Source organism: Pseudonaja textilis, chromosome 11 (genome assembly GCF_049901715.1).
Source record: "Pseudonaja textilis isolate UNSWEBS1 chromosome 11, rPseTex1.2, whole genome shotgun sequence".
In the NCBI taxonomy this organism is placed as follows: domain Eukaryota; kingdom Metazoa; phylum Chordata; class Lepidosauria; order Squamata; family Elapidae; genus Pseudonaja; species Pseudonaja textilis.
The window spans coordinates 17,396,606-17,415,268 of record NC_142000.1 but is presented as its reverse complement, the minus strand read 5'-3'; the positions used below and the strand labels follow the sequence as shown (position 1 = coordinate 17,415,268).

General features: G+C 42.9%; 1 protein-coding gene across 3 annotated transcripts; it reads left to right on the top strand.

Annotated features, from left to right (window-relative positions):
• Positions 1 to 2,495: 2,495 nt before the first annotated feature.
• Positions 2,496 to 7,804, top strand: SNX20 (sorting nexin 20). 3 transcript variants are annotated; one of them, XM_087940358.1, is made up of 4 exons: positions 2,496 to 2,627; positions 3,038 to 3,253; positions 5,341 to 5,483; positions 6,192 to 7,803. In XM_087940358.1, exons 2-4 carry the CDS (start codon positions 3,094 to 3,096, stop codon positions 6,855 to 6,857), a joined length of 969 nt encoding a protein of 322 aa, XP_087796484.1. In that variant the 5' UTR covers positions 2,496 to 2,627; positions 3,038 to 3,093; the 3' UTR covers positions 6,858 to 7,803. The 3 variants fall into 3 exon arrangements, with proteins under 3 accessions (XP_087796484.1, XP_087796486.1, XP_026569801.1); XM_087940360.1 differs by having other exon boundaries at positions 2,510 to 2,627; positions 3,087 to 3,253; positions 6,192 to 7,804; XM_026714016.2 differs by having other exon boundaries at positions 2,511 to 2,627; positions 3,010 to 3,253; positions 6,192 to 7,804.
• The last annotated feature ends 10,859 nt before the right edge of the window (positions 7,805 to 18,663 follow it).

Here is an 18,663-nt window from a genome sequence, read left to right as displayed (position 1 = left end):
ATGATTGTGTCGTACTACATTTCTACCTTGTTTATTTCCTTTTTTTGAATAAACATTTTAAAAAACACTTGAATCTGTCTGTTTCTTTAAAATGCAAGGAAGGTAAGTCAACGCTGAAGAATTCCACAAGAAAAGAAAGGGAAGAAATAGAATACCCCTTGTCCTCGTATAAAATATTGATAAGGGCAGTAGGCTTCTATTCTATCAGAAGATTTGAAACTGTATTCTTTAAACCTGAATGGATGCTCACCTCACCTCACATGGTATATTTTAAAAAAAAAATCAAGCATCTTTTAAAATGCGAATCTGTTTTCCAACTGAGGTTTGGTGGTGGGAGGGGTGTTTTATTAGACATTATTTACAAAAAAATTAAATTGCTCTACGTCTGTAAACAGAGTGACATAAAATAGAAGAATGCATCCTGGCTCATACGCAATGATAGTTCATCATTTTCGAAAGCCCAGTTTGTGGAATAAGGGGAGTGCGCATATGAGATCTAAACCAGTGGTGGGGTTCAAATTGTTTTACTACCATTTCTGTGGGCATGGCTTGGTGGTTGTGGTGTGGTAGGTGTGACTTGGTGGGCATGGTTTGGTGGGCGTGGCAGGGGAAGGATATACTGCAAAATCTCCATTCCCTCCCCACCCCACTAACCTGCTTTCCAGCTCCCTTCTCCTGGGCAGGGCAACCAAAGAAGACCCAGCTGATCAGCTGGGACTCAATGGGAGGCAGAGAAGAGATGGGGTTGGCAGGACCAGTCAGAGGTAGGATTTGCCGGTTCTCCGAACTACCCAAAATTTCCACTACCGGTTCTCCAGAACTGGTTAGAATCGGCTGAATGCCACCTCTGATCTAAACCATATTCTTCAGCTGACAAATTGTAGTATTTGAAGTCACCTAAACTAACCCCCCCCCCCAAAAATAATAATAATCTGTGACCCAAGCTCTGTTTTTGGTGGGCTTTTATTTAAAAGTTTGAGGAACCAACTTCAGATTCCTTTTCTTTGAAAAGTTTCTCGCTGTGACTTGAAAAAATGATTTGCTCTCTCAATTTTTAAGGGTGCCAATCATTCTGAATTCTGCAAAATGAAGAAAGTCTCCCACAATCATTTTTTTTTGGAGGGGGGAAGAAATCCTTTAGGCCCCCAAGTCTCATCTTTCGAAAATTAATACCTCACCCCAACATCAAACAACCTATTTCAAGATCCTGTAGGCCATCACAACTGAAAAAGAATCATGTTGGACTGGAAATTACCCGCCAGAATTCTCAGAAATTTAAACGACAGTGCAACACTTCTGGTAGCACAATTCTATTATTAGATGGTAGCAGCTATTTTAAACCATTTTATCTTTTGCTGAGAGATTGGATTAGAGATTGGTAAGTCAGAAGGTCCTGGGCTACTGGGTTTTTTTGTTAGTTTTGACAGGAAGCAGTTTGAATGTTATATTTATAGTCAAAAAGCTGTCTGCTCACATACCAATAGAGCTTATTTCAACCATGGCCTAACTGGCAATAACTGATAAATATTAATCCTTTAAAAATGCAGACACTGAATGGAGACTGTTTCCTTCATTTCCATTTACTTTAACAAACTCAAGGGGACCTGAGGCATCTGGGAAATTGTAGCCTAGAAATATCTCTCATTGGTGACAACCCCATTCTGAATTTTGATTTTCTGACTTGGTGAGAAATCTGACTTGGTGAGCCTTTGGCAAGACGTAGATGGTCAAAGAACAAATGGCAATCTAGAAATCAGAATGCAGAATAACAAAGTTAGAAGCGATCTTGGAGGCAGAAGACCTTATTCCATTCAGATAATGGTTGTCCAATCTCTTCTTAAAAACCTCCAGTGATGAAGCACCCATAAAACCCTGAAATATGCTCCAAATTCTATCATCATCATCATCAATTAACGGTGATGAATGTAAAGTATTTCCATTCTGCCCTATTGTTGAGTTTTGGAGCTGCTTATACAATATTTTTGTTTTCAAAGACCAGTAGACACAATCTCTAAGAACAAAGAAGCCAAAACATCTCATGTGAGATAAAGTGATATCAATCCACTGATCTTTAAAAATGTTTTCAAAAATCCATGTGCCCTTCCTCAGTTTGTAGAGTCCTGGTTCCTAGCTCAATCAATCCAGACATTTCTGGCGGAAATTTTTCATGGAAAAGTAGGAAAATAAGTATCCGGGGCAATCAATACATATCCCAGTTTCACTATTACACACAGATATTTGAAGATTGCTATTCTCAACACTGACTAGATTATTGGGAGTGTGCCAAGATCTTGTCCTCATATGAAAGGAACCATATCATATTTCAAAAGGTATCATATTTCAAAAAATTCAGAGTCCTCATGCCTTTTTGTAGCAACCACCTTCTTAAAACAGCACAATGAGATTAAAAATGAGGAAGCTCAGCTAAACTTCCTTCGTTAGAATAAAATAGAGAAGTTGACAAAGATATCTAAAGTGAAAGTAAATGTTTATTTGTCTCTGGAGAACTCAAAAGGAAGCCAGAAGGGTAGCTATCACCGCATTTTAGAGGCAAGAGCCTCACAACGTAAGAAATCATTTCCAGAATTCTACCAAGTCAGGATTTGGTCTGTCTTAATTAAGAGTAGGTAAGTTTCAGACTGGTGGGGTATGCTTGCTTGTGATTTTTGCTTAGGACTATATTTATTCCTAACTGTATTGTTTGTCCTGTTAGAGAGGACAGTAGGCTACATGGTTTTGAGAGAGCTCTACTGCACCTTATGCAACCAAATCTGGTGAAAACATGTTTGAAAAGCTTCCTGTGGTATGCTGTCAGATTTCTCAGGTAGAGCAAACAAGAAACATGTCCAGTTGAGATATTTCTACTTTATTGTAAGGCTACATTAACTAAACCTTGAAAGCCTGATAGGAGAAATCTCCCGCCATCTCTTTGATAAGTTGGGGAGGCTTTTTTCTTATCCCTGTTATGCATCTGTGGGCCATGTCCCCTCTTATCTGTTCATTCCCTAGATAGCTTCTCTTCCCTCCACCTTTCTAGGTCATTCCCACCTACCATTATACGTACCAATTACATTTTTCCCTGGAAGCTGTGCGATGGATGAAAACCAGTCCTACTCAGGAGCAAAAGAAGGGCAGGAAGACTCCACAGAGACATCCAAGCCTCACAGAGTCCATTCTGGTGACAAGGACGATTATGAAGACATGAATTCATGTCAAGCAACCCAGGAAGCAAAAGAGACCACCAACCAACCAGGTAAGCCATTTTATAGGATAGGCAGCTTGCTGCCCTCCAGATCAGGGGTCTCCAACCTTGGCAACTTTAAGACTTGTGGACTTTAACTCCCAAAGTTCCTCAGCCAGCAAAGCTCCGGGAACTCTGGGAGCTGAAGTCCACAAGTCTTAAAGTTGCCAAGGTTGGAGACCCTGCTCCAGATCGTTTGTATCCCAAATCCCATCAGCCCCACCATTGGAGAGGCGCTGCTAAAAATTGTGATCCAACACAACCACCTACCTGTGGTTCTGAATTCAGTTGCCCTTACTGGTTCATTCTGATTCTGAATTTGAATGGACCGGCCTTTTTACAGGGATGTCCATGTATACACTCCAGAAAGTTCAGATTACAGTGAATGGGGATTTGACAGAACTGAATAAATCCAGAAAGGGAAAAGATGGGGGGAGGGGTCTTTTATCCCCTTTATTATTTATTTTGACGTTGGAACTACTGAACAGGGACATTTGATAAGATAAAAGAGTAAAACAATTACAAATTAAAACACATCAAGTATAAACTTTGTGCTTTGGTTGATGACTTGGTTTTGGTTTTGCAACAGCCGCTAGAGAATATTGAATATGCTAAGAGGAAGATTAAAACATTTGGAGAAATGGCGGGTTTGAAAATATATAAGAGATGATGATTCTGCTCAATGTACTGCATTGCATCCAGCAATCATGGACTGTTAACTGTGGCTTAACTCAATGTAGTCTATACAATTTTCCCCTAGCATTCCAAGTTAAAATTATTTCAGTGCTCTAAAGATAATAATATGAAATATCTTTATTATGGCCTTTGAATGGCCCTTACAATAAGAATACAGTAAAAAGGAGAAATAGTTTAATACGGCAATTAGTTATCAGGGAAGAGGCAAAATAGTCATAGGACAATAGAACAGCCTAGCTGATGAAAACTTTTCCACCATTGTGTAACTGGGGGAAAATATTTGGCCTCCTGATATGCGAGTATAAGGTTAGCATCCCTTCAAAAAAATAATAAGCAGAATTGAGAATAACTTTATTTTTATTTTGAATGTACACTCAACAGCATACATTAAAATGAAATTTCATTGCATACAGCTCTCAAAGGGCCACTACCTCCAATATAGTCCACATAATTCATGGGTGGGAGATGGAGGGTGATTTTATTATATTAATTTATTTGATTCTTCTTACTAGTTTTACTGTTTTAAATGTGGTTTTACACCTTGTAAGCTGCCTTCGGTCACCATGGGCAAATAGGCGGCAATATAAATCCAATAAATAAAAATAAATAAACATTACAAAAAGATAATGCATATACTGTACCCACACCCCCACATATATTACATGACACAGAGAAACCACACAGTCTACTTCGGATGTATACATGTGCATGGAGAGAAAAAACAACCTTGCGAGTTTACCAGATGGATGGCATAGGGCGGGGTGTTAAACTCAAGGCCCACGGGCCGGCCTGGAAATAGCAAAGGACCAACCCGCAGTGCTTCAGCCAGTGAAAATGGATCATGCCCCCCCCCCCGGCTCCATTTTCACTGGCAGAGGTCTATCGAGACAAACAAACAACAAAACAAAAGGAGAAATGTTTTCCCTTTGGCATTTGACCATGCAGGAAGGATCAGGAAAGGAGAAAGGGAAAAGAGGAAAGACAAAAAAAAAAAAAAAAGAAGGACAGATGGGAAGAGAGCAAGGAAGGAAAAATAAGGAAGAAGAGAAAGGAAGAATAAAAGAGAATGAAGAAGGAAGGAAGATGAAGACGAAGACGAAGACGAAGGAGGAGGAGGAAGAGGGAGGGAGGGGGGAGGGAGGGAGGGAGGGAGGGAGGGAGGGAAGGAAGGAAGGAAGGAAGGAAGGAAAGAAGGAGATTATAATGAGAGTGAGCGAGGGTCTCAGGGAAGTCCTGCCTTAGGACATGGCCACCACAGGTGCCCCCGACATGAGTGATGTCAAGCTGGCCATGCCTATGATGGCCATTCCCACCCCCAGTCACACCCACCCACCCACCCCAGCTCTCCGAGGTCAAACAAAGCCCTGATGCACACTGTCTATAATCCATGCCTCTAATTTTAGATGAGAAAAACCCCAACTCTTCCATGACAACTAAAGAACTTCAGGAATATTGGCGGAAGGAGAAACAAAACTGCCGAGAAGTCAAGGTGCTTTTTGAAATCCCATCAGCCAAAATTGTAGAGAAGGCTTTCTCTAAATATGTGGTAAGTTGATAAGCTAACGAAAGAGTGATCGTGGTGGAGGTGGTGGTGGAGGAGGAAGAGGAGGAGGAGGAGAAGGAGAAGAAGGAGGGAGAAGGAGAAGGAAGAGGAGGAGGAGAAGGGGGAGGGGGAGGAGGAGGAGGAGGAGGAGGAGAATCCTAGGGCTTGAAGCAACCTGTGTTGACCTAAGATGGCTCAGTTTTCTAGCTGAATAAATTCCCTTTCATCAGTTGAGTCAATCACTACTCTAATAACTTCATTTGGGCTGGATAGTTTCATTTGTTGTATTAAATCATGGTTAAGAATGTAGTGGTTAGGTTAACACCACATTATAAGCCACAAATATAGTGATTATAGCAATTACTGGATTAAGCTACATTGCACCTTAGCACAAGCATTGTGGTTTTGAATAGGGTGGTACCCCAGTTGTAAACTATAGGTTGCGGCAAAGCATTATGTGTGACCCAGTAATTCACACAAAGCACTAAGCCATAAGTACAGTACTTGGATCATGGATTGTTGAATAAACCATGGGATATAAAAACATATAAGATTAAACCATCCATCATGGCAAGAAGCAGACACACTCTGCTAAACTAAAACTGCAAATATTAAAAGTAACACAACCCATGTTCAGAGTATCTTCCAGATGACTGTGACTCCCTTTCCATCCGACGTCCCTAAAATATTTTGCTTGTGTATCCCTTCTAGAAGTACCAAATCATCATCATCCAGACTGGCAGCTTTGACAGCAACGTATCAATGATTGAACGCCGATATTCTGATTTCGAAAAGCTGCACACAAGCCTATTTAAAGAGTTTTACGATGAAATGGAAGACCTTGTCTTTCCCAAAAAGATCCTGACTGGCAATTTCATGGATGAAGTCATCCTGGAGAGAAAACTAGCTTTCCAGGATTATTTGCGAATTCTATACTCCATGGAGTTCATCAGGACATCGCGAATGTTCATTGACTTCTTAACAAGGCCTGAGCTGGAAGAGGCCTACAGCTGCCTTCGAGGAGGACAATACACCAAAGCTTTGGAAGGTCTTCTGGAGGCCGTAGCTTTGCAAGAGAAGCTCACAAAACACAGGCCCATTCAGTTGGTTCCCACCCTATGCGCCATCCTTGTATGTTACAAAGATCTGGAGAACTTCAAAAGTGCCTTCGAATTTGGAGAAAAGGCCCTACAGCGTTTAGAAAAACACCCTGGTCACCGGTACTACCTACCATTGCTGGAAACAATGATCTCTTTAGCATATGAGCTTGGGAGAGATTTCTTGTTTTTCCAAAAGAAGATGGAAGAGAGGAAGGCCAAGAAGCTTCCACAGAAAATGTTGACGCTGAAGGAACTGACAGTACAGGAATATGTGTAATGGGGGGAAGAAAGGGAGAGAAATATAACGCAGCTTTTGACAAGACAGGAACATTTTCCCAATAGAAAGATTTGAAAGATATTGGGAACTTAGAGGGGAAAAATATATGAGAAGACCAGTGGTGGGATTCATTTCTTTTTACTACCGGTTCTTGGTAGGTGTGGTGTGGCTTGGCGGGGGAAGGATATTGTAAAATCCCCATTCCTTCCCCACCCCACTAACCTGCTTTCCAGCTCCGTTCTCCTGTGCAGGGCAATCAAAGAAGACCCAGCCGATCAGCTGGGACTGAATGGGAGGCAGAGAATAGATGGGGGTGGAGCCAGTTAGAGGTGATATTTTCCAGTTGTCTGAACTACTCAAAATTTCTACTACTGATTCTATGGAACTGGTCAGAACCTGCTGAATACCACTTCTGGAGTGGACAGCTTAATATATGATTTGTTTGTGGAGAAAGCAAAATTTATCACTCATTCTTCTTATGATAAAATTCAGATATCACCCAGTGGAAACATTGCAAAGAGACCCAGAACTGTTTTTTTAAAAGTGTTCCCTTGGACATCATCTAATAACTGTGCGGAACTTGATGCTGACAGTTTCCAAAATTGGACTTTCCTTTCTTCCAGGACAAGTTGTGTTTGGACAATAGAGTGGAAATGAGAGACATCTCCAACTCTGGAGCTGAGAGCTACTGTCTCTATGTGTCTGTACCCTTATTGCAGAGATACCCTGCCTAAAAATCCAGGAATGTAAGTGGCCACTGGAAACTTGGGGTACAATCCCCCCAGAGTCCTTGCAAAAATTGCCCTCAGATTGTATATTTTTAATCTAACCGGAGGAGGAATAATGAAAGACACTAGGGGCAATCTTGTGAACTAAACTGAATTGAGCTCATATGATTCTAATCCCATTTAAGTGTTAAGTCAAATTAAATGAGGTTTAGGTTTGGATCTTGGCTTGGAAGATACTGTTTAAAGACCAAGGACAGAACTGTGTAAAGAAATTATGGTGGGCTCAGACATCAGGATGGTGCACCTCCATTATAGGTGCGTCCATTGTAGGATGGTGTACCTCCATTGTAGCCAATCACAGGTACAGACCTAAAAACTCTATGATAACCTTGCTTAAGATCCAGTCTGAATTGGTCACTGGGACCAGTCTTTGGAGATTTTGACTCATGCTGGAGCCCACCTTCAGGGAGTCCAAAGGCACAGAAGACAAAAACCTCTGGTCCCAGGGACCAACCCAGATTGGATCCTGCAAAATTATCCTGGGATAATGTTTAAAATTCTTTTGGGTGGATAAGAGAGATTTTTATGGCTTCATGTGTTCTATAGCAGTCCATGTGGTTAATTTACGATTTACCGAAACCCAGAAAATGTCCCCTATCAGCAAAGGAGTTAATTGTGTTGTGTGAACGCATAGACACCCTTGGTTATATCAGGGTAAGCAATAAAGGACCACCAGTGGTACAGTGGTTAGAGTGCAGTACTGCAGGCTACTTCTGCTGACTGTCAACTGCTGGCTGCCTGCAATTTGGTAGTTCGAATCTCACCAGGCTCAAGGTTGACTCAGCCTTCCATCTTTCCAAGGTGGGTCAAATGAGGACCCATATTGTTGGGGGCAAGAGGCTGACTCTGTAAACCGCTTAGAGAGGGCTGTAAAAGCACTGTAAAGCAGTTTATAAGTCTAAGGGCTATTGCTATTGCTAAGTATACTAATATAGAGATAAACTGTTCTCTTTTGATTAGATTGTTAGTTTGTGTGTTGACATTTCAGAAGCTTCCATGAGCCCTTGTAAAGAAACCAATCACGGGTGACAGACCCAAATGCAAATCCTATGCTATTTCATTTCAAAAGAGATAGGAGATGGCTAACATCTGCCTGATGCTTTATAGAAACCTCCAATGACACATTCGTGAGCATGTAACATCTGGGTGGAACAGTTTGAACAACCTCTGGGATCCGTGTTACAAGTTATTCATGTTTGAGCCCATTTTCACATCTGTTAAAATTACTGAGAATAGAGAAGTTTACCTTTGATGGTAAAGATGTTGAGAACATAGAGTGAATACTGTTAGATAAGAGGCACATACCAGAAATCCAAGAAGTCGAGAGTAACCCAAGACTCTAGGACAGTATTTTTTCCACCTTGGCAACTTTAACTCCCAGAATTCCCCAGCCAGCATAAATATATTTTCTAAATATAATTAGAAATTATGCCCATCCTTCTCAAGGTGAAGGCACCCCTGGGTTATCTGCTCTGAATGTCAGGCTGGCATATAGCAATAGCCCTTAGACTTATATACTGCTTCACAGTGCTTTACAGCCCTCTCTAAGTGGTTTACAGAGAGCCTATGGCCTCCAACAATTTAGGTCTTCCTTTTACTGACTTTGGAAGGAATGGAAGGCTTAGTCAACCTGGAGTTGATCAGGATTCAGCTCTGACTGGGTGGTGGGGAATGGGAGGATTTATATTCCTTGCAGACAGCTGCTCATTTGTGTTCTTTTTAAAGAGTCCTTGAAATCACTCGGAGGTTTGTTTGTGTCCTCAGGGTCACCTGAGTGGTGTAAATGGGTGTGGAGCCTTTTTGCAAATGACCAGCTGTCTTCAAGGAGTAAAAATCCTTCCTTTCCTCGCCATCTAGTCAGAGCTGAAGAAGCTTCTTGGATGAGAAGTGAAATGTCCTCAAAGAAAAACCAGAAAGTCCAGTTGCCTCTTGAAAAAAACACCTTCGGGACAACCATCACCTGGGTTGATGGAGAATCTCCAGAGACAAATCTCCGTCCTTCTATTACCAACCTCAGAAGGATGGAAGGTTGAGTCAACCTTGAGCCGATTATGAATTTATGGTGCCGCTAGATGGTGCTGCCACATTAAATGCCATCTGTAGTTCTAGGAGCCTGTCATAAAACCAGCCTCTTTCTTCTTTTTTTAAAAAAAGCTAAACTTTTTATTTTTCCCAAAAAAGAAAGAAAGAAAACAATTGGAATCGAGACCCGCGATTCAAAAAAAAAAAAAAACAGGCCATTTACCTTATTAAGGATTTAAATTTGAAAAAAAAAACTACACACCCCAACACAGTTCCACTGCAAGCTTTGAATTGAGGAATTTACCTTTCTAGTAATCCTTGAGGACAATTTAATATCTCCCTTTATCACGAGGCTGTATGAGCCAGGCTGGAGAGAGAGCTGAAAAGAAAAAAAAAAGAAAAAAACCTTGCAGACTTTTAAACCTGGTGAGTTCAAAGCTGAAGGCACAGCTGTGCTTCCTTCCTTGCAGTACCGTTTCCTCCTGATCAAAAGGAGGCAAAGTAAAACTTGAAACTCTTTAAAGAACTATCGGATAATGAGGGGAGGGGGAGAACAAAAATGAACTCTCTTTCTCTTTGCGTGATTCAGAGGACAGTTGAAATTCAGTGTATTTCCTAGCCGATTTTTTATTTTTTTATTTTTTTTGGCTGCGATGAGAAGTTGCCTCAGATTGTTCAGCCTCATTGAATGTTGAGAACCGAGAAAGTCAAGAAGGAGAAAGAGAAGGAAAGAGTGAGAGAAGGAAAGAGAAAGAGAGAGAGAGAGAGGAGAAAAGGAGAAGAAGAGAGAGGGAGGAGAAAAGGAGAAGAAGAGAGAGGGAGAAGGAGAGAGAGAGGAGAGAAAGAGAAGAAGAAAGAGAAGAGAGAGAAGGAGAGAGAGAGAGGACAGACAGAAAGAGAAGGAGAGAGGAGAGAAAGAGAAAGTGAGACAGTGAGAGAAGGAGAGAGAGAGGAAAGAAAGAGACAGAGACAGAGCTGGCCCGAACCGGTAGAATCCCACCCCTGGTCTAGATCCAAAACGTGTCCAACCTTGGCAACTTTTAAGACTTGTGGACTTCAACTCCCAGAATCCCCCAACCTCTCATGCTGGAGAATTCTGGGAGTCGAAGTCTACAAGTCTTAAAGTACGCCTGCTCCAGATAAAAGCAGCACCAATCATTCACAGCAGGGAGATTCAATCTGCACTTGACTGACCTTTTTTGACGAAACAAGGCCAGGCCTGGTTAATATGTGGAGGGAAAAACTGCAGAAACTAACAGGGTCATATTGGGAAATCCAGATAAATCCCAGCAGGCATTGACAAACCACTTCTAAAATGAGATGAAGTCAACTTCAGGGATGTGGCTATATACAGTCACCAGAAACCAAGATTGATTAGAAGGGGAAAGGGTATTTTTTTTATTATTATTATTCTCATGCACTGAGGCCAGGTTCATAAGTCACTCTTATGCCATGAGTATGATGCAATTGGCCGACTTTACATGCAATGCTAATGGCGCACTAAACCACAGTGGCTGAACCTACAAAGCAAGCCACATTATTGGGGTGGTGCAATGTGGAAACTTATCTTGGCGTTTTCTTTGATCCAGCATGTTATTGCTTATTGTTTTATGTCCCAACAACATTTCCATGGGAGAACCTCTTACTGGAATCTGACAGGCTTCCACACCCAAACCATTCCTGGCTCCAAGCTGAAGAAGATGCAGAAGCTACTATGGAATGTATGGGTTTGGGGTTGGTTCCCCTAGCTTTTAGCTGGGTCCACCTTCCCTTTATACGGCCTTCTGGGAGACATCAGCTTCATTGTCCAAGGCTGCTTGGAATCCAGTCTTAGGAAAAAAATAAAATTGGGAGACCTCAACCCTGCAGCATCTTTGATATCCAAGGATGTTAAACGAAGACCTAGGATCTCTACAGATGGTTTCAGCTGCTATGCTCGCATGAAATGACAACCCACAAATAAGCTTCTTATTCCTTCCACCCATTGCATCGGCAGTCCTTGGTAGATGACACCCAGAGTTGGCCTCTCCTGATACAGATGAAGAGTAGGAAGGGACCTTGGAGGTCATCCAGTCTGACCCCTCTGCCTGAGCCGACCCTGTACCACTTCTGACATATGGCAGTCCAGTCTCTTTCTGAAAGCTTCCAGTGATGAAATTCCCACAACTTCCGAATGCAACTTCCGTTCCATGGGTTGATTGTTCTCACTGTCAGAAAGTATCTCTTTATTTCTTCTTCTCTCCTTGATCAGTTTCCATCCATAATTCCTTGTCTGGCCTTCAAGTGCTTTGGAAAATAGCTTGACCCCTTCCTCCTCTCTGTGGCAGCCCCTACAATATTGGAACATGGTTATCATGTCTCCTCTGGTCCTTCTCTTCACTAGACTAGCCAGGCCCAGTTCCTGCAACCGTTCTTCGTATGTTTTAGCCTCCAGTCTCCTCATCAGCCTGGTTGCTCTTTTCTGCACATTTTCTAGAGTCTCAACATCTTTTTTATAGTGTGGTGCCCAAAACTGGATGCAGTGCTCTAGGTGTGGTCTTACTAAGGCTTCATAGAGTGGTATTAGTACCTCCCTTGGTCTTGATTGTATCCTGATTGATGGACCCAGTGGTGGGATTCAATTTTTTTTTACTACCGGTTCCGTGGGTGTGGCTTGGTGGGCGTGGCAGGGGAAGGATACTGCAAAATCTCCATTCCCTCCCCACCCCGCTAACCTGCTTTCCAGCTCTGTTCTCCTGTGCAGGGCAACCAAAGAAGACCCAGCCAATCAGCTAGGACTCAATGGGAGGCAGAGAATAGAAGCGGGTGGGGCCAGTCAGAGGCGGGATTTGCCGGTTCTCCAAACTACTCAAAATTTCTGCTACTGGTTCTCCAGAACCGGTCAGAACCTGCTGAATATACCACCTCTGGATGGACCTGAAGAGATGGATAAGGATGGGTAGATGTAGGAAGAAGAGGGGAGAAGATCCCTCAAATCACCTGGTTTTATACCACGATTAATTTTGCACAACGAAAAGAAAGAAACTCAACTTTTCCTCAAAGGAAGAACACCGTGGAGCTTTAGTCTCCCAGGAGCCCAATCTCGCGTGCCAATCTTGTCTCCTTATTTTGTTTTTCAGCCATCTCCCCACTTACATCTTCCAATTCCCTCGAAACCCACCTCCCAAGTTTTCTTTTCTCCCCCTTCTGGCTCTCGTTGATCACCTGCCCTTCCCGTTGATGTATTCCTGTTTGCCTGTTTCAAAAAATAATTTAAAAATAAAAAACCCAAAGGAGAAAGCAGGAGGGGGAAGGAAAACCAAGCCAAGCTGGAGCAGTTGGATCTGTTGCCGCATCTACAGTCCTTTAATATGTTACAAGCAAATCTGGCAACTTTCAATCCCGTTTCTTCCTTTGAAACACGCCTCAGTCTGTCTTTCCCGGTTTCTACTTAGCAGATCTTCATAGGGTTTTTAATACTCTTTCTCCTTTTGCCGTGATCAAAGGAATCAGCTCTCCGTTTGCTTGTTCCTCTGATAAGTGATAAAAGGTGGCACTGAGACTAATGAGAACTGTCTCCAGCCTTCTTAATAAAACCCCTGTAGAAAAAAGTAAGAAGAAGGAGAAGGAGAGGGGAGCGAGAAAGCACAATGCACCATCGAATCTTTTAAGGGAAGAAGGTTGGGTGGGAGGGAGAGAGAGAGAGAGAAAGAAAACACTAGGTCACAAAAGCTGTGTAGGCCATCAAGTATTGGAGGGCGCTGGTTTTGCCAGGAGAAATGAAAGCAGCAGGACAATAGCAGAAGTATCTCCAATCCAAAAGTCCCGTCATAGATTCCCCAAACTCTACAGCTCCTTCAGACGCCTTCATGAAGCTTCAGATTGCTCAAGATCCTCCGACACTGCGAAAATTAAAAAAAAATGGCTTTAATAGCACCCCGAATAACAATAATATTGGATAGTCTCATCAACTTTTGAGGGGGTCGATGTTGAGCAGTTGAGGAACCCTGATCTAGAAGGTGAACCAACCAACCAACCGGGTAGATGTAGCCTTGGCCAAATTATTCTTGAGGATGTCATAGTTGTGTATGGTTTTTATTTTACGGAACGTTCCACAGGCGACTTTTATTAGGAAAGCGACCAGGGTTAATAGCAGAAAGGAGATGTTACTCCAGTCCAGAAGTCCTATCAGGAGTCCCCAAACTTTTCTACTCCTTCAGACCTCCACACTACTCTCTTCTAGCATTGATGATGTTGCCTAGTTTGGGTAATGAAATGTCTGCAAGAAAACAACCAAGCTCACAGAGCAGGACCTCATACTCTCTGTGATGACCCAGGGTGGGATACAAAATAAACACAGTCACAAAAACAGGTGAAGCCCCCTTTTATTCCTTCACTTTGCTTCAAAGCTCCAAATATCCTTGACTGGAGACAGAAAACTCCCACACAAGCAGTTACGAAAAGGAGGAAATGCCATTTAAACTAAAACTGCCTATAAATTATAAAGAGTAAAAACAACACAAATCACACTGAAGTAATTAAGAAAACCAGGCAAGATAAGGGCTTGAAGACTTCCACAGATATCAGAACGCACACTGGGAAGGATGCCAAACTCAGAGAGGAATGACAGATTAGAGAAATTTCCACACTTTGTTTCCAGCACTGGCCCATACACGTATCCGTCCTTTTAACCAATTCTCACAGCTGCAGCCCATGAAGGGGATCAAGGCCCTTTCTTCCCCAGTAGACCATGCCATTCACGTATCTCCCTTATCCTCTCCTCGTATTATGCTCTAGGATGGAGAGGGGATGGGCCTGGGTCATCCTCTGACTGCCCAGCAGACCTCTGCCCCTCCCCAGCCTCCTCCACAACCTCCGGTGCCACACTTCCACTCCCTGTCGGCTGTTCCTCCCCTCCCTCGGAGTCAGTCTCCAACAGGGGCATGGCACTCTCTTGTCCTGGACTATAATATTCTGAGTTCCCACTAGATGGCAGAAAAGAGACTCCAGACACACCAACCCTCTGCTGCCACCTGTAGCCACCTGTGATTTTCACAGCACACATCTAGAAGCTTCGTTCCCTGCCCCACCCCCCACCCCATGCCATAAAGAACTCCTTCAGTGGATTTCCTCCATTCTAATTGCCAAAAAAAGGAGAAAAAAAGCCTTTTCACAAAATAGACTTTCAAAGGATATATTACGTAGAAATCCATCCCTCCCAAACTTAATAGGGTGCAGAGAAGGACTTGAAGCAATTTGGAGCAAGAAGAACCATTAGATATTTTAAGCTCATTATAACAAGCACAGCTTTTGTATTAAATGTGGGGGATTTTTTATAAGGAAACCTATTAGAGTAGCAGAAAAGAGTAAATGACTAAGGATTGGGAACAGATGTAAGGGGAAAGAAACCTCAGACCATAGCTAGATTTAATGCTTTCATTTTCCCAACCAGCTTGGAAATAAGAGCAGAGCCTTCCGTCCAAATTTCAGCATAAAGCACTTAATTTTGTAAACTTCAAATACAGGGCTGGAAAATATATATATATATATAGGCGCAGTCCTTATCTAAAGATCATATACATTCCTTCTGAAGCTCTGTTATTGTTCTCTACATTCATTCACATGTCCCCCTTAACCAAAGCTGTGATTCTCTCACTTGGCTGCATAAGTATCCCTCCCCGCAAAATAATGCTTGTCTTAGGTGAATCACGACGGTGATTTAGTAACATAGTTGTTAAGTGAATCTGGCTTCCCCGTTGAGTTGGCTTGTCAGAAGGTCAACAAAAGGGACGCTGCCACCGTCATAAATACGAATCATTTGCCGAGCATCTGGGTTTTGATCATGTGCAACGGTTGTAAGCATGGAAAATAGCCATAGGTCACTTTTTTTCAGTGCCGTTGTAATTTTGAACAGTCACTAAATCAGAGGTGGGATTCAGCCGGTTCTGGCCAGTTCTGGAGAACCGGGAGCAGAAATTTTGAGTAGTTCGGAGAATCGGCAAATCCCACCTCTGACTGGCCTCACCCCCATCTATCCTCTGCCTCCCATTGAGTCCCAGCTGATCGGCTGGATCTTCTTTGGTTGCCCTGCACAGGAGAACGGATCTGGAAAGCAGGTTAGTGGAGTGGGGAGGGAAGGGGGATTTTGCAGTATCCTCCCCCTGCCACGCCCACCAAGCCACACCAATAGAACTGGTAGTAAAAAAAAATTGAATCCCACCACTGGACTCCAAAGGGTCTCCAAGTTCTGATATCAACCTGGAGAAAAGTGGAATTTGGGGGGGTGGAATTGCATAGGGATTGTAGGATGAATTTCAGCGAACTAGTTAAACTTAGTCACAGACATTAATTAAGAGCATACCCAAGAACGTGCCTGAGAAACCAAGTTCTGGAAAAGCATTTCTGGAGGTAAGGTTACACATTGATCCCTGAGTGATAATGGGATAACGCTCCATGTTTGCTGGTAGTTGCTGGTAAGTGATAAGATGGCTTTTGAACCTGAAAAAAAAACCTAACATGCCAGAAGCAAAACAAGACAGCTAATCAGTTCCAGACAAAGGTTGTTTTCTTTCTTCTTTTTTTCCCCTAGGCCAGGTGAGGAACATTTAATCGCAACGCAAAGAGCAATTTGAGCCATTCCAGGGGAGCATGGGGCTGTCCCAGACTAAGCACTGCAGCCTCCTTCAAAGAACCAACAAAATAGCTCAGATTCGCCAGCCTCGTGGTGGCCCTCAAACTTTCTACGCCATAAAGAGGGCCTGTTTAGTCTCATGGTTAAGGCACCAGGCTAGAAAGCAGCAAACCAGGAGTTCAAATCCCACCTAAGCGATGGAAGCTGGCTGGGTGACCTTGGTCCAATCACCAGGAGATGGTGAGTTCTAGTTCTGCCTTAAGCATAAAAGCCAGCTTTGGGCCAATCACCAGGACACCATGTGTTCAAGTCCCGTTGGGTGACTTGGGGCTTGGGGACAGCAGGTGATATGCTTTTCACCAGTCACCAAGTATTGTCACCAGAGGGACAGGAGTTTATTGGGGTTTTATTTTTGTATGCTGCCTGGAGTCACTCTGAATGAATTGTGTGGCTGTATAAATTTCCTTAATAAATAAATCACCCAACCCAACCCAACTCAACCCAACCCAACCCAACCCAACCCCAATGTCTGGGTTCCTAGGAAAACACCAGGCTGAAAGGTGACTATTCTTGTGGCGCACAAAGTAATGTCTTGCGCACCATCAGGCAGTGTGGTTGGCCTTATGGTGGCATGTTCTCAACCATGGTTAAGCCAAAGAGCAATAATTACGCTCACTTCACTTCCGGTTAAGTGTTTCAGAAATACACAGCAAATCGTGACAATGTTCACAACTGTTTATTCTTTATTTTGTTCACAATATCCCTATCCAAGTAAGTATGGGCACATAAAAATACACCCATTCTCACATGATTAGAACACAGAAACCAAGCCAGGATGCATCTTATAATGCAACTGATCAAATTTAAAGAACGGGTTCATAATGTCTACGATAACCTTGAAATGGATTGTTGGAAGAAATGTCCATCTGGGCTTAGTTCCAAGTGAGGAGACACTGGAAGAAAAGGTGAGAGATGCTGAGAGTGTCTGGGTTTTATAGCCTCTCCGGCTTTGAACTTCCTGGGTCACAGGAAGTGTATTCTGATTGGTTGCTGTCAGAGGTCATAGCTAGCTTTGTAGGTTGTCTGTGTGCTAAGTTTTGTTGAAACTTGGTGGGTGGTGCGATGAAGGACAACTGAATGGCTCTGCTTGAAGGATGTAGATCTTTGTTATGTAGAATAGGCTGCCCCAGGCCTTTATGGCCCATTAACAAAAGTGGGGGGGCAGGGCTGAGTTTCCACCTCTCTGAGTTTCTACTTCTCTTTTAGGGGAAATATTCTACCTTTTTAGTATATTTAAAATACTTCATTTTTCTAGGAGAGGGGTTGGTTTTGACTTCAAACAGGAATTACACATGGGATCCTACTTCTCCATTTACTTAACAAAACTGGTGTCTTGCAACAGTAGCTATGTTAACATCCTGTTTCATAGTATGGTCAGGATCTAATCACTGAACATTGTAGATTACAGCTAAGTGAACTGTGTGAACTCAGGCAAGGATTGTGTATTAAATATACCCTGATTCCACACCTTGGTTGTGAACCCAGCCTAAATCACTCAATGGCTAGATTCCTACAGCCTATTAAGCCAAAAGAAGCCACATTATGTGCAGTCTGGAGGCATGTCCTTTGTGTGATACCTTTCTGATTTCAGGGTAAACCCTGACTCCAATCTAATGCTATTTAAATGCTCTTGGAAAGCCTTATTTCAACTGTCACGCAATAAACCTTGCTGGATTTTTTTTAAAAAAAAGCCAGAAGAAAAATAACTGTCAAAATAATCATATTAATAAAACCGCTCCTGCTCCAGTGACAGCTTGAAAACACAAGCAGAACCTCATGCCATGTCTAAGCTATCAAGAACGTGGTAACGCCTGGAGAACTGGCAGATGCCAGTTTCAGTTTGTTTGGAAACAACGAACAGGCTTGGTTGAAAGGCAAGAGTTGAATTTAGTGCCTTGTCAGGCAGAAACTCAGCAGAACTGGAAGGAAAACCAAGAGGTAGTTCCCAGAGACCTGTCAGGGGGAAAGGGCGAGAGCAGTGACGGGGATAATCGTGACAAGAACAGAACACAACTGTCTACTTTTTACCTAGATCTGGGATCTCCAACGGATTATTGCAAACAGCTCTATAAACTCCAGTGCCTTGGAGAGCTAAGTTATGGTCAGATGCTGGCATCCATCAAATAGACCTGACTGAGAGAGAAAGAGTCGGTTTAAGTCAGGGTTGTCAAACTCAGTTTCATTGAGGGCCACATCAGGGTTGTGTTTGATCTCGGGGAGGGCGGGGGGGAGCATGGGCAGGGTGGGCATGGCCAACTCGATGTCACTCATTGAAGCTCCGTTTTCGACTGTGATGGCCTCCTGCAGCCTCTGCCAGTGAAAACGC